This window comes from Populus trichocarpa, chromosome 11 (assembly GCF_000002775.5).
Source record: "Populus trichocarpa isolate Nisqually-1 chromosome 11, P.trichocarpa_v4.1, whole genome shotgun sequence".
In the NCBI taxonomy this organism is placed as follows: domain Eukaryota; kingdom Viridiplantae; phylum Streptophyta; class Magnoliopsida; order Malpighiales; family Salicaceae; genus Populus; species Populus trichocarpa.
This window is the reverse complement of record NC_037295.2, coordinates 14,501,597-14,517,157: the sequence shown is the minus strand read 5'-3', so window position 1 is coordinate 14,517,157 and position 15,561 is coordinate 14,501,597. Positions and strand designations below refer to the sequence as shown.

Genomic DNA, 15,561 nt, shown 5'->3' with positions numbered 1-15,561 from the left:
CATGTTATTTCTCATTTTAGCCAGAAAGGTTCTATTTGTCTTTTTTGTGTGAGGAGCAACTCGTTTTAACATTCTCTAAAAGAAAGGTAGTTAGGCATTTGTCGAGAAAATCCATATTTAGATGAAAAACCTTGCGTGGTTGATAATCGAAGTTGTTAATTTATGACAGATTTAGATGCAGCTGCAGTTTCATGCAACAGGTCATAACTTCTATGCAATCTTTGCATTAGATTGATGATCATGTTGGGTGGTCTGACACAAATTCTAGTACAGCTTCATATATTTTATATAATCCAGTTGTTTATATAATCCAGTTGATGTTGTAAAAGTGTTTCCGTTCATAGTTTTCCTTAAATGCAATTGATGTAGAAATCATACATCACATTTTATAAAAGACTATTCACCAAATTCATTGTTTAGTCTTGTTAAACAATTATGAAGCTAGCTAGATACTACATTGATTGTACGGAAATACATAACAAGGTAAGGTAAAATACACAGTAAGTAAACATAATTGTTATTAATTTTTGGATAAATACACAATAATAACACAATTAATGGATTATAAAGAGAGAAGAAAAATCCATTTTGAATCAATATTACAATTAGGGTTAGGGTAATCATATATATCAAGTCATATCCATGGCGACACAAACATGGAATGAACAGAAGGAATGTTTCTAAACATTTATAGCCATATAGTATAGCTAAACTACCAAGAAGAGACCTTAGCTTAGAACCCTAAAGAACCGAACAAACTGACTCTCTCTTTGTCGAACATCTCAAAATACTGATATATGACGCTGACAGCAAGAAGAACTCCTGTCCCCGAACCAATTGCACCCATCATATCTGCGGACACTGTCAAGGCACCAATGCACATTCCTCCAAATGCTGCAGCTACGGGTATGTGGCGGTTCAGCACGGCTTCTAACTGCCCTTCGCGATAACCCGGCATTACCATTTTTTGATCCTGCATACAAAAATCTCACCGTTTCAGATTCTGAAAGATACAAGGTTTAATTAAGGAAATGGTTAGAATTTCAAGGTAACAAGGAAACTTGCCTTGAGCTGTTTAGCAACATCTTTAGCAGAGGATCCAGAAACTTCAGTCCATTTTCTTGAGAACCATGCACATGCAAATAACATGAACACTAGATAAAAAAGTGCCCGCATGGGACTGGCTGCCATATCAGCTAAGCTGCAAAACAATATTACAGGAAAATGTCATAAGAATGTCATTAGCATAAATACATTTTAAATGCAAAAGTAGATTTATAAAAAGGTCCTAGTTACCTTGATGGTGCAGTGATATAATATGCAAGACCACCAACAGGAATAGAATGGCTGGCCGGATACTGGGATTCACTCCAGCTACCGAGAAGATTCACCAAAACAATATTTCCACCAAATCTCGTGTACAGTAACTGTAAAATCAAATAAAATAAAATCAGATTCCCTCAAAATAAGAATAAAAAATAAACCAAATATACTCTTGAGTCTTGAGATTAAACCAGGAAACTCAACCACATCGGTACCTGAGAGAGAAAATAGATGTTTGATATGAATGCCGAGAGTAGAATGATGGGCATATTGGAGGTATAGAACAGCTTGATCGGATACGTGCCTCGCTGCCTAAAGCAGCTGTTAAGGTTATTACTCGTCACAGTCAAAGGCACACTGAATCCTTGTAAGTAGATGGCAAGTAGAGAAATAAAGGCTGTGGAGAGCAGATTTGTAACATTAGGAAGATTTGTTCGGAAAAGGGCTTTTCGGAGAGCTAGCGTCTTGTTTCTCTGTTTTAGCAGTCCATGGAACAAGGCAGGGATAGCACCTTCAAATTCAGGTCCATAAACAGTGTTTATAGTGGTAGGACTAAATGATTTCCATATGACATTTTCACTGCAGGATATCATCAGAAAACAGTTTTAAGCAATGAGCATGTGAAGGTTTGCAGAAATATAGCAATTACCTTCCGAAACATTAGGCAGCATTTATTTACTAGAGACCAAACTAGAAAACTTACAATAACTTACCACATATGGGTTGCCGTAAAGAGGGAAATTCCAGAGCCTAGGCCATATCCAATCTGGAGAAGTTCATCTAAGCACATCATTAAGATACTGGCAAAGCAGAGTTGTGCAATGATGAGGATAGAATTTCCCACTCCAAGTAGTCCTAGAGGACCATACATTCCCATGAAAAGGTTTGCAGCAGCTTGACCAATAGCTATCAAAATGCTCAAGAACTTTTCTGCAGCCTTTCTGCAAGTGCAAAGGAATGATATGTCAAACACTCATGCAGCAGAAATTATAAAGTCGTAACGAAACTGAGCATATGAAAACTAAGAGCTTACAGAAGTGCGCGATCTTCACGAACATCTTTGTTTACTTTAATCAACTTTGAACCAGCTAAAAACTGCATCACCATCCCGGAAGTCACAAGAGGACCTATTCCGAGCTCCATGACAGTCCCACGGCTTGAAGCAAGAATAGCACGCATCCAGTGCATTGGATCTGCACCTGTTGTGGAGTGTATGCCATAGAGGGGAAGCTGGCTGCAGGCCAAGAAAATGACGAGAGAGATCCCAGTGTACATGGCCTTCACCCTGAAAGGAACCACATTGACAGGACGCTGCACTTCCGGTATGAACGGAAGGAATGGTTTGACTAGTTTTAGAACACTAAATCCACTCCCCATAACTTTCCAAAACCGAACCTATTTAACCTGCAGATTCAACCAAAAGCAGTTTCATTAAATTAGTCCGATTAGTGAAAAATCAAACTTGACAAGTTTCTTAAGCTCAGAACAATCATCCGATTAGCGAAAACTACTGCTGTACTACATAAGCCATGCAAGTTAACTTCATTATAGAACCAAACAAACTTGAATTAAGTAGAGATGACTAACCAGAAGAATTTTATTTCTAAACAGTAATCGAGAGTTGTTCTCTTGAAAATATGCAAGGTTTTCTTGTGCTAGTTTGTGACAAGACAAAATACACTTAGTCACCCTCTATATTTATATTTATAGCTGTAGATGATAGAGGCCAAACCAATTCCGACATTGGTGCGGATTGAGAGTTTGACATGAAGTTGGATATGCCTGTAATCCTATGAATCCAAGTAATCCTTGTTTTCCGAGAATGAAAAGAAATCCTATTTCTAATCAACTACTGTCTGTTAACTTTAATTTTTCTTTAAAAAAAGAAGAAGCTTTTAGTCCAATTAAATTTGATTGGCTATTGGGTCAAGGAAGAGTTTTGGGCAAAAATCAAATTAATCTTGCACTTATACATTAAATCTCAATTAAATCCTTAGAATATTTTGTTTTCTTTAAATAAGGGTTTATAAATTCTCAAATATATCATTTTTATCCATGATCGATCATTAGATGATTTTGTTTTAAAATTATATTTTAGATGCAAAATATTTTACACAAAAGGAATTCAACTTGATTTAGTTCTATTGATCTTATAAATTAATCAATTTCTTTGTTCAAATTTTAAATATAGATTAAAGCAAGATCATAAAAAATGGAAGCACACATTATCTAAAGAAAGAACGGGTAGATGACTATGAGAAAAGTATTTGCTTACAAGGCTGCTTTAATGGTAAACTAAAAGGAACGTTTTACCTATAATTAAGCATAAAAATGCTAATTAAACAAACCCATAAGAATTTATTAATCCTTGTTGTGGATGAATGATTTTTCAAATATTTTCAGTTCTTTGTGCTACTACAATTAGTTTGATTTTGTTCTAGTAATTTATTTTTCAAATATTTTTTATTTAGAAATATATTAAAATAATATTTTTTTATTTTTTATAATTTATTTTTTACATAAAAAATTTCTAAAAATAATAAAAAATTAATTTTCAATAAAAATAATCAATTTTGTTTTATCAAACATACTTTCAGCTGCGCTGCCATGCCAAATTGGCTCTACTACTAGCCGGGAGGTTTGAATTGAAATGGATTCGTAGACACACAATCCAAGACCTGAGAAACTTTGCTAAGAAATTAGGCCGAGCCTCGGCCCATATAAAAATAGGGTGCAATAGTTCTTTAGGCCCTATCAACATACACACCAATATACACTATAAAAAGTTTATTTATTTATTTTTAGCCCATAAAGATATTTGCAAAAACTAATTGAAGGATTCTATAAATAAAATAAAATAAAACAACGATCAAAATATATAAATGCAGTACAAAATTGATTATTAATATATACTAAATTATTGACTCGCGCTATGTTACGGATTGGGTTAAATTTTTCTTGAACGTAAAAAAAATATTTAGATGTTGTTAATGTTTTTTTTTCTAATGAAAAAAAAATCAAATCATACGAGGGTTCATTCAGTATAACACGTTTGACTTTACGGGTCAAAAGTAACTAACACAACCCATAAAAAATATAGTTTGACTAGAATAAATTTCTAGATGACATCTTTTTTAATATTAAAATAAAAATATATTGAATTAACTTGAGTCAACCCGAGATAATATGTAAAATCTACGACCCGAATTATAAGAATATAATAACCTCATAGAAAACAAATCAAAATAAGTTATGAAACATAATTTCCAATCAACCTAATATTGAAAGATGAAATAAAAAAATAAACTAAAAAATAACCTAAAAAGTGATTCGAGTTAACCTGTCAAACCCGTAACCTGGGTCATAAAATTAAAATAACCTCATGAAAAATAGATTGAAACAAATTATGAATTTTAATCCGCAATTAGCCAAATGTTGAAGGACGAGCTTAAATAAAAAAATCATTTAAAAAAAGAACATAAAAAATGATTTAAGTTAATCCATCAAACTCATGACCCAGATCATCAGACCAGGATAATTTCATAGAACAAAAACTAACAAAAATAGTCTGATTTAACCCAGATTAACCTGTCAAATCCACAACTTTAGTCATAAGACTAAAATAACCTTATAGAGAGCAAATAAAAAAAAATATGAAGATCAATTTCTAATCGCCCTTGTCGGGTCCAATATTAAACGATAAAATTTATAAATATTCTAATTTAAAAAAGGATAGAAAAATTGAGCCAAACAACTTTGGTTAACTCGTTAAGCACTATTACTAGGTCATGAAGTCAGGATAACATAATAGAAATCAAACCTAAAAAAATCATGAATCATAATTCTCAATCAAACACAATATTAAATGATGATATTAGGAAAAAACCAATTAAAAAAAAAGAAAAATAATTGAGTCAATTGGGTTAACCATCCAAACTCGCGACTCAGGTCACGAGACAGGGACAACCCAATAAAAACAAATTCAATGTTGAAGGATTTGTGACCCGAATAATAAGACTAGGATAATCTCTTAGAAAGAAAATAAAAAAACAACCCAATTTAACTGGGGTTAAAATACCAGCGACTTTAATCTTAAGACCAAGATATCCTCCATGGAAAGAAAATAAAAAACGATTATGAAGATAAATTCCTATCTGAACCAATGTTGAATGATGAAATTGAAAAAAAAATCAATTAAAAAAATATCACAAAAAACCAATTTGAGTCAACTCGGGTTAACCTGTTAAGCATTATTTCTGAGTCATAAGACTAAAATAACATGATAGAAAGTAAACAAAACAAATCATAAAGTCTAATTCTCAATCAACACAATATTAAATGATGAAATTGAAAAAAAAATCAATTAAAAAAAACTTGAGTCAAACGAGTTAACTTGCCAAACCAAATTAACCCGCCAAACCCGCAATTCATGCCATAAGAGTATAATAACTCAATAAAAAACAAATATAATATTAAAAAATAAAATTAAAAAAAAATAATAAAAAAAAAAAATCAAAGAAAAAAAATTGAATAGTGCTTTTTGAGAAGGGGTACACTAAAACCCCTTCTCTTTTAGTTTGTAGTTAATTTTAAATATAAAATAAATGTGTTTTAAAAATAATTCTAGAATGAATTTATATATTTTTAGAATAAAAAATAAAAAAATATTATTTTTATTCCTATTGCTTTTTAATCTTGTATCCCCTATATATTAAGGGAAAAAAACTAAAAAAGGTGGAGAAATCATTGTGCACATAGACTCAATTCACTATGGATGAGAATAGTGTAATTATTATTTTGCCCTTCTAAAAAAACTCATTTGACATAGCCTCTGAGATACAATTGTAATTGCATAGGGACCAATCGGTCATTATTATTTTGATTAGGGTCTGGGATGTCTTTTTCTTTTTAATTATACACTGTAATGACTAGGATGCCTTTGAAATACAAAAAACAAAATGATTTGATACAAAGGCAGTTTTGTCCTTTTGTTTTTAAAACAAAACCCATTAAATTTACTTTGTTACCCCTTAAAACAAATATATTTTAACTAGGGTCTAAGGGCTTAATCTCCTTTTTTCTTTGGTTATTTTTGTAATTATCGAGTCAAGACAGTGGCGGGTTCATCTTTTACTTTGAAAATGAATAGTAAATTTACTTGGTTATCCCTTTAGTAAAACAAATTTAAACTAGGGTATAAGGGTTTATTCATCTTTTCATTTCGATCTTTTTATAGTTACGGGGTCAAGACAGGAGCAATTTGGTATTTTTAAAATAATATTTAAAGAAGAAAGTTTGCTGACATGTTATGTTCACACGCCAACGTGTTAAGCCACTCTACATGCTTCAAATGGCGTGTGCAGAGGATTTAGATGGTGAAAATTACCCATTTGGGGCGGCGTTAGAAAGATCACGATGTTTTCTTCCAAATAAGGTGGTGTGTATGGTGGTCCGGTGGGTGGTTTGGCTCTGACGACGTTTTCTTTATTTCTTCTCTTTTTACCTTGGAAAATGTGCCATCCAATTAGAAAATTCATATTGTCCTCTTATTTTATCTTGGTATTTGATTTAGTCGTCTTGCTTTTGATTGTATAGTTTTTATCTTAATTTTGTTTTGTAAACTTTAAAATTATTTCTATTTCACCCTTGATTGAAGTGTTATTTTTCTTCTTATTTTTTCTTGGTTTCATGTTTAATCCTTTTTCTTTTGATTTTGGGTTTTTTTTTGTCAAATGTTTGACTTTTTTTTCAATTTTACCCTTGAATCAATTAATGTTAATTTTTCCCTTAATGTTTTTAGCATTTGGTCCTCATTCTTTTATATTACTATTTTTTTAGGGCCTTTTATCAAAATTATTATTTTTTCAATTTCATCATTTAATATTGAAATGTAATTTTCCTCTTATTTTGTTTTGATTTCAGATTTGATCCTTGTTCTTTTGATTTTAGGTTTTTGTTTTGAGTTCTTTTGTGAAATGTCTAATTTGTTTTTCAATTTCACCCTTGAATTAATAAATGTTATATACCCCCCTAGTTTTTTTGTTTAGCATTTAGTCCTCATTCTTTTATACTACTTTTTTAAGTCTTTTATAAAATTGATTTTTTTTTTTCATTTTCATTCTGTAATATTGAAATGTTATTTTTCCTCTTATTTTGTTTTAGTTTCAGATTTGATCATATTTCTTTTGATTTTAGATTTTTAACTTGATTTCTTTTGTAAGATGTTTGTTTTTTTTTTTTAGCATTTGGTCATTATTCTTTTATATTATTATTTTTAGGGACTTTTATCAAAAAAAAAATTCAATTTCATCCACTGATATCGGGTTGGTTGTGAATTGAGAGTCGTAGTTATCACTAATAAGGCTGCACTAGGCTCACAATTGAGATGATGGGTTTAAAAGATTGACTCGAGTGATATTGGTTTTTTTAATCCTTCAATACCTTGTATTATGTCTTTTTTTAAGTTTCTTTAAAAATTATCATGGCTTTATGCATGGGTTGCATGCCAACAAGCATACTTAGGTTTGCTTGGGTCATTTTTTCCCATAGGATTTTTTATTTTCTTTATGACCCTCTCATTTAGATTGTCATATGTTTTTATTTTTTTCTTTTCAATTAACTTTTTTTTTTTTTTACCATGATCACTCTTTTTTGTTTCTTTGTTCGATACATATAATGTTGTGGGGTAAAATAAACTTATTCGATCAGGTCTATCACCTAAATCCCAGCTTTTTCTAAAACATGTTTGTGGTTTCTTAATGTTTTTTTTTTGTGCCAAGCTTTTTTTTCTAGCACGCCACATAGCGCACTTGTTATTAACTAAATCCAAAAGAATATAAGTTTAATAAGAATGCTCCATTTCTACATGTACATCTATTCCTATTCCTATTCCTATTATTATTATTATTATTATATTATTATATTATTATTATTATTTGTGTTTTATAATGTAGTTTCCATACATGTGAATTAATAATAAGAATTGTCTTCTACTTGTTCTAACATTAATCTAATCACTTGGTTTAGTTGCATTTTTAACAAGACAAAATATGATTGACCTCAAATTAAAATAGACAATCAAAAATAAATTTAAGATATGTCACTCCATGTTTTTATCAATATCAGCTACCATTATTACTTCCTTTTAATTTTGTCAAAGATAACAATATAAATAAAAATTATCTTCCTTAACCCATATAAAAAACATAAAATAACAAAGAAATAAAAATCATTACAAATAGCAAATAAAAATCAAGAGATGCAAAAAAATAATAAAAATAGAAAAAGTCTTTAAGCAAACATACCTTTTGATTTCAACTAATTAACACAATCGATGTTATTAATTAACCGGAAAATAATTAATTCTTGTTTTCTAAATTAGAGAGAAGGGTAAAATTTGCAGGTAAGTTTTTTTTCCTTCTGTTTTGCTTAAATGTTGTCTTCTTCCTTCTGTTGGTTCTGCTTTTAAATGAAAAACATTAACGTTGACCAACGGATATAAATCAACAGAGAAAAAAACGGTTGCCAACGTCTTAATTTGCCTTTTGCTACATTTGTCTTTTGCTACAGGAAAAGATAGAAATAACTTTTACCGTACTCAACAACTATTTTAACTACCCGGTTGGAGTGGACAGAAATAAATAAAAAAGCTAAAAGTACAAGATTTTTTTTTTGGCTCTTCTTTTACCTTCTCGGTTAGAGATGCTCTAATACATGATATTTTTTTAAATATTTTTTATTTAAAAATATATTAAAATAAAATTTTATTTTTAATATTAACATATCAAAATTATTAAAAATATTAAAAGAAATATTAAAATATTTTTTCAAGTTAAAATCACTTTCAAAACGCTGAAATATAGTTTGAATCCCGTGCCTGCTATTACTATCTATATTATTCATGCTAACGCCTAGTATTTGACTATTTGTATTGCATTTCCTCCACAGCACTCCAAAAATCACCATTTATATAAAACTCTCTTCTTTTTGCCTTTTTCCTGGCTGTCTGACAGAATAATAATTTAAAATAAAAATCCATTTTGGATCAATATTACAGTTAGGGTTAGGGAAATCATATCATATCAAATCAAATCAATGGCGACACAAACACCGATTGAGCAACAGGAGAGTAGCAGTGCCAGTGCGAGTGCGGGTGCAAAACCGGGACTTAGAAAGCCTGTGTTCATCAAAGTGGACCAGCTTAAGCCTGGAACTGGAGGCCACACATTGACTGTCAAGGTCCTTAATTTCAATACTGTCCCTCAAAAGGACCGCCGATCGGTCTCTCTGCATGTCCGTCAGACACGAATAGCTGAGTGTCTTATTGGGGACGAGACTGGTACCATCATTTTCACCGCAAGAAACGATCAAGGTTCTTTTCATCTTTATTGGAGATTCAACGTTTCATGTTTCGCTTGAATTGAATTTTATGTATCTATCAGTGAATTATACGTCTTGATGTAAAATATTTATGGGTTCTCTTCCTTTGTTTAAGACTTTTAGGATTCTTGATGAATTTAAAGTGAAATGATCTCTTGCACTTGATGGTTGGATTTTGCTTGTGTTGATTTTGATTCTGTCTGAGATTGGTGGAATTATTTTTTGGCCTTAGCTTCAAAATGTCATTACAATTTACATTTGCAGTTTAGATTATGATGATGGAAGATTCCCTAAAGTATGATGATAATCACTATACGAACCAAAGTCCTGATTTAACAATTATGATTCATTGTGACTCCATGAAGCTGAATGATGACAACTGGGTCTGGATGGGAAACTCTAGTTAAGGGGTCAATTATGCATATAATAATATCTCCCATTTTGACCTGTGCTAATAAAAAATCCCTGTTCCCTAATGGTAGATACTGAATTACTAGCTAGTCTATAGAATCTTGATGGATAGTGGTTTTCTCTTCATTCAACTGCCTACATAACTAGAAATAATAAAAGTATTCAGACCTTCAAAAATGGAAGTCTGATTGTGCACATGTGATCTTTTTGTGAGTATGGTTATTGATTTTGTGGAACAGAAGTGGATGAGTGCCACATTTGTTTTTTTCACTAGAGGGGGCTATTTTTTACTTGGTGAGCCTAATGTTCTACTTGAGAGGGGTTATTCTTCACATGATTGGCTACTGTTTATATGTTGCACTGGTTCTGCCCTATGAATAAGAACATATTTGAAGGACTGGTTTTTAGTTTATGACTGGTTTGTATCATGCAATATCAATGTGTCTTTGAGCTGTTGTTGTTCGTTGTTGGGTTTCGTCAAACTAGTTCCATCCTCTCTCTCTCTCTCTATTTAGGGAGGTGCGGCTTTTAATATATGAGCCTTGTTTTCCAAATACTTAAGACTATAGTCTGAGTTTTAAATGATTTTTGTTTATAGTTTGAGCTTGTTGATTGGAGAGGATATCATATTTTGCTTTCCCAGATTTTGGCAGTGCAACAAACTTCATTTTATCGAGATAGTTCATGTGGGATGTTTAATAACCAGATGCACTCTGCTCAGGGGATTTATATTGCTGATCCTGATTATAGTGTTTTAAACTCTCAATAAAATATTCATCATTGTCCTCGAATTCAAATGGTTTTGGAAATTGTGGAGCAAGCAGTATAGACCAATAATTTAGATCCTCTGCGATTTAAGGTTTATTTGTTTTAGCGTTATAAATGCCCCCCTTACTGCATTATTGTTATAACAACGCTTTTTTTTTCTCAGTTGATCTGATGAAGCCAGGGACAACTGTTATTCTCCGCAATGCAAAGATTGACATGTTTAAGGGGTCTATGAGGCTAGCAGTTGACAAATGGGGTCGTGTTGAAGTCACTGAGCCTGCAGAATTTGTAGTCAAGGAAGACAACAATCTCTCTCTTGTTGAATATGAGCTTGTGAATGTTGCAGAAGAGTGATGGGAATCTATTGGCCAATATTTTGTGATACAGAGTAGTTTAAGAAATCTCAAAATTGTGGTTGCACTTATTCTAATTTCGGGCAATCTTCTTATGTGGTTACGTTTTATTTTGTGGATGGTATATGTAGCTTGGGTTGGTTCGTAGACATAACAAAAGCCAAAACAATGCTTTCTTTTCCTTAAAAATGACCTCAACGAAGTAGGTTTTTGCCAGTTGTTGTCAGGTGCATAACTTGGAATGTAAACGAGTGTTAATGATATCTTTTATGGTTTTTGAGATTTGACCTCCATGTTTGGAAACTTTTGCTGTAATGATCTGTTATTGACTGCACATCCTTACAGAATGTAGTTTTGTGCTCTAGTTTAGCAGTGTTTGCGTATCGTTGCCAGCCTCCCTACCATCTATGTCTTGCTGCTTAAATAACGGCCCAGACAAAAAAAATTTCTTCAGCACAGAGCTTGTTTATTTTTGTATTTTAAAAATGTTTTTAAAAAAAATTAATTTTTTTTATTTTTTTATTTTAAATTTATAATTTTTTTGTTTTTCATATCATTTTGGTATGTTGATGACAAAAATAATTTTTAAAAAATAAAAAAATTATTTTGTTGTATTTTCAAAAAACAATACTTAACCGCTATCACACTCTCAAACACGCTATCATAAACCTGCGCTATGTTTATTGGCTGAGTCAAATTTTTCTTAAACATGAGAAAACTATTTAGATATGGCTATTTTTTAGTGGAAAAAAAATTTAAACTATACGGGTGTTGACTCGATATGACTTGATTGACTTTGCAGGCTTAAAAACAACTTGGATGACTCATAAAAACATAGTTTGATTAAATTTTTTTTTCAAGATGACATCTTTTTTTAATATTAAGATAACATGTTGTATTGATTTGGATCAACCCGAGTTAACATGTTAAATTCATGATTTGAGTTATGAGATTATGATAACCCAATACAAAACAAATCAAAATAAATTTTAAAGTTAAATTCTCAACCAATCTAATGTTAAAGGATAAGACTAAAAAAAACATAAAAAATAACCCAAGTCAATCTTTCAAACCCTTGATCTGGGTCATGAGACCTAGGTAACTTCATAGAAAAAAATTAAAAAAAGACCTAATTTAACCCGAATTAACTTGTCAAATCCGTGATTTTTGTCATAAAATTGAGATAACTCTATAAAAAGCATATCAAAATAAAATTTGAAGTTCAATTCTCAATTGATCTTGTCAGACCCAATGTTTAATAATGAAATTTATAAAAATTTTAATGAAAAAAATATGGCAAAAAATGAGCCAAGTCACTATGGGTTAACCCGTTAAGCACTATTACCGGGTCATGAGGTCTCGATAACCTCATAAAAATCAAACCAAAATAAATTATGAAACCTAATTCTCAACATAATATTAAATGATGAAATTGAAAAAAAAAATCAATTAAAAAAAGAAAAAAATTGAATTAATTGGATTAACCTGCCAAAACCTTAACCTGTATCAGGACAACCCAATAAAAAATAAATCCATTGTTAAAAAACATGAGATCGAGATAACCTTTTAAAACAATTTTTTTAAAAAAACAATCTAATATAACCGGGGTTAAAATACTAAAACCTGCAATCTTAATCATGAGATTAAAATATCCCTATAGAAAACAAATAAAAAAATATTATGAAGTTTAATTTCAAACCGATCCAATATTAAATGATAAAATTGGAAAAAAAATCAATTTAGAAAAACACAAAAAACAACCCAAGTTAATTCGGGTTAACTCGTTAAGCACTATTTCCAGGTCATGAGACTGAAATAACCTAATAGAAAGCAAATAAAACAAATAATGGAACCTAATTTTCAATTAACCCAATATTAAAGGATGAAATTGAAAAATAAAAGTTAAATAAGAAAAAAAACCCTTAGCCAATCAGATTAACCTGCGAAACCCATGATCTATATCATAAAACTGAGATAATCCAATAAAAAAAATTTAAAATTAAAAGATAAATTAAAAAAATATACTGATTGAAAAAATAAATAAAGACAAGTGGTTTTTTTTTTACAGCAACACGGGGAAAGTATTATTCATTTATACAATACTTTCCGCATTTGTTTTTAATGTATTGTTAATTTATTTTGGAAGAGAGATAGGCCATGGAAACTTGGCGCCAACTTTATTTTCTTGAACGGGCCAAAGCCCAGATAGTACACATGCGCACGACGATCCGGATGTAGGTTCCTCTCTCTTATTGCTGCTTGGTGTCGTCCTTCAATTAATGTTATAGCTTGATTGAGGCAGCCATGTAACCAGACTTTCATGAATTTTTGTAATTTATTTTTATTTTATATTATTTTTTATATGCTAATATTAAAAATAAATTTTAAAAAATAAAAAAAATATTATTTTAATATATTTTTAAATAAAAAATACTTTAAAAATTTATTATTATCTCAAACACTTTTCGTCCGGTTATCAAACATGTTAAAAAAAAAAAACCAAGAAGGAGAAGATAAAAACGGGGATAATGGCTTTATTCATTGATAAAAGGGCACTTAGCTTTATCCTTCATAAATAAAAACCTGTAGACAATTAATGTATCTCCTAAATCGTTATTATCATGACCTTAATATTCTTATGAATAACAATCCTAACAACAGTAAACTCATTATTAAGCAGGAACCTTGACAAACAGTAATGACTTATGAGCGGGTTAACTTATCAGGAATATTCTTCAAAATCCCCAAGCTAATTGCAATGCCTTGGTTGACAGCATTAGTCCCGACCAAGATAGTGTTTGGCAATGGAAGCTGCGGTTGCTTTTTGAAGAGGTCCAGGCAGCGGTTCAGGTAAGGAGTGACTTGAGTGGTTAATTCATAAATGGCCGTCCCACGCCAATTACGCCACCCCTGATCTTCAAGGGCAACCGTGGCGCCGCGAAAACTATCATGTGCCACGAGAAACTGGCTTGAACATGTGTCAAGGATGTTGTACAGTGCAGCATTTGATTTGGGAGTGTTCTGCCAGAGGTTGAACGTGAAATTATATACTTGTTCGGCATCGTATTCGGCACAGCGCACTGTTATCAGTGCTACTCTCCTAGCATCTGCAGCCTTGCCGCTAGGATCACCATGGAGGCAATCTGCGCAAAGGACTGGTTCTGGTGTTTTGTGACATAGGTTTTGGATCAAAGCCTCATCAGATTTTATGGCCAGAAACTGATAAGACAAGGTTAAGAGGGAGAGAGAGAGAACTAGAAGACTGCAGGACTCCATGTTGCTTGCATGCAATAGGGTTTCCTTCTTCTGTGTTGTGTGATAATTCCCTGGTTGCTTATTTCCTATATATCGCTACAATCTGCTATCGTTTTCTCTCTGCTAATGCCATTATTTCCTAATTTGATGATGCTAGATATCTAAATAAGGAATATTTCATTTCATTTTTACGTGTCTTTCCTGATTTGATGGTTGAGAAATCACAGAGAGATCACAAATTTATGGAAAGAAAGTGTGAAATCATAGTTTGTGAATGGCAAGCATGATTATTTCTATCCATAAAACAAGTAGCATGAGTGATTCTTAGGTGCATCTTTATTAGCATCTTTTCTGTAAATATTTTATACAGCAAAGCTCGTTCACATAATTGGTAGCTGCTAACTGGCATAGGATCTATATCTGATATGATCATCAAGATAAATTCTAGACATCAAATTGGCCTAAGATCCTCTCATTTTTCTTAGAATTCATACATGCATACATACATACATACGTAGGATTCAAGGTTTTTCTTTAAAAAAAAACAATGCTTTTGAAAAGCATTTCTCGAACGTATTTCTAATATTCCTAATGCAATGTTCCTTTCATATGGAATAATTCTTTTTTACTTTCTTTATTAATTCATCTTTACTTGTATGATTAAATCACAAAATTAAAGCTTCACATGATATTAATGGGTCAATTTTTGAAAAGACTTCTATGATATTGCGAATTTAAATTAAATACCCTAAACTAATATATAATAATTTTATTTTATTAGTTTAGTGGTGTCAACTGAACGCTCCATAACTTGAATCTAACCCTGATATTAACATGTAATTCAATTGCTTCTTAATGTGTGTTTATTATTATGGTGTATATAATTTTGATATTTTCTCATTAAAATCATCTAAATCATTAAAAAAAATTAATTTTAATATTTTAATAGTCCAAATGCACTTTCAAATACAATGCAACCCAATTACCAAATAGAGCTTTAATGCAAAAAACTTAAATAATATTAAAAATAATTCATAGCAATAAAACACCTACACTACCAAAAAATTAAAAA

The 15,561-nt window shown here is 31.1% G+C and overlaps 3 protein-coding genes across 3 annotated transcripts; 1 reads left to right on the top strand and 2 right to left on the bottom strand.

The window, feature by feature from the left end:
* Positions 1-500: 500 nt before the first annotated feature.
* On the bottom strand, positions 501-2,720 carry LOC7462311 (uncharacterized). The gene is made up of 6 exons (XM_052456953.1): positions 2,357-2,720; positions 2,037-2,264; positions 1,539-1,902; positions 1,297-1,427; positions 1,066-1,201; positions 501-973 (listed from the first exon to the last, which is right to left on the bottom strand). The coding sequence occupies exons 1-6, from the start codon at positions 2,698-2,700 to the stop codon at positions 734-736; spliced, it is 1,443 nt and encodes a 480-aa protein (XP_052312913.1). The 5' UTR covers positions 2,701-2,720; the 3' UTR covers positions 501-733.
* A 6,492-nt stretch (positions 2,721-9,212) lies between these two features.
* On the top strand, positions 9,213-11,519 carry LOC7460799 (uncharacterized protein At4g28440). The gene is made up of 2 exons (XM_002317443.4): positions 9,213-9,694; positions 11,045-11,519. The coding sequence occupies exons 1-2, from the start codon at positions 9,418-9,420 to the stop codon at positions 11,233-11,235; spliced, it is 468 nt and encodes a 155-aa protein (XP_002317479.4). The 5' UTR covers positions 9,213-9,417; the 3' UTR covers positions 11,236-11,519.
* A 2,408-nt stretch (positions 11,520-13,927) lies between these two features.
* LOC7462310 (uncharacterized) lies at positions 13,928-14,510 on the bottom strand. The gene has a single exon (XM_002316840.4). The coding sequence runs from the start codon at positions 14,508-14,510 to the stop codon at positions 13,938-13,940; it is 573 nt and encodes a 190-aa protein (XP_002316876.2). The 3' UTR covers positions 13,928-13,937.
* Between the last annotated feature and the right edge of the window lie 1,051 nt (positions 14,511-15,561).

Bases quoted from the DNA above. Each gene is read 5' to 3' on its own strand.
- LOC7462311 (XM_052456953.1), bottom strand. From the start codon at position 2,700: ATGGGGAGTGGATTTAGTGTTCTAAAACTAGTCAAACCATTCCTTCCG. The intron at 1,202-1,296 runs GTAACTAGGACC...ATTGTTTTGCAG, and splicing joins TATATCACTGCACCATCAAG to CTTAGCTGATATGGCAGCCA. The intron at 974-1,065 runs GCAAGTTTCCTT...TTTTGTATGCAG, and splicing joins ATGTTGCTAAACAGCTCAAG to GATCAAAAAATGGTAATGCC.
- LOC7460799 (XM_002317443.4), top strand. From the start codon at position 9,418: ATGGCGACACAAACACCGATTGAGCAACAGGAGAGTAGCAGTGCCAGT. The intron at 9,695-11,044 runs GTTCTTTTCATC...TTTTTTTCTCAG, and splicing joins CACCGCAAGAAACGATCAAG to TTGATCTGATGAAGCCAGGG.
- LOC7462310 (XM_002316840.4), bottom strand. From the start codon at position 14,510: ATGGAGTCCTGCAGTCTTCTAGTTCTCTCTCTCTCCCTCTTAACCTTG.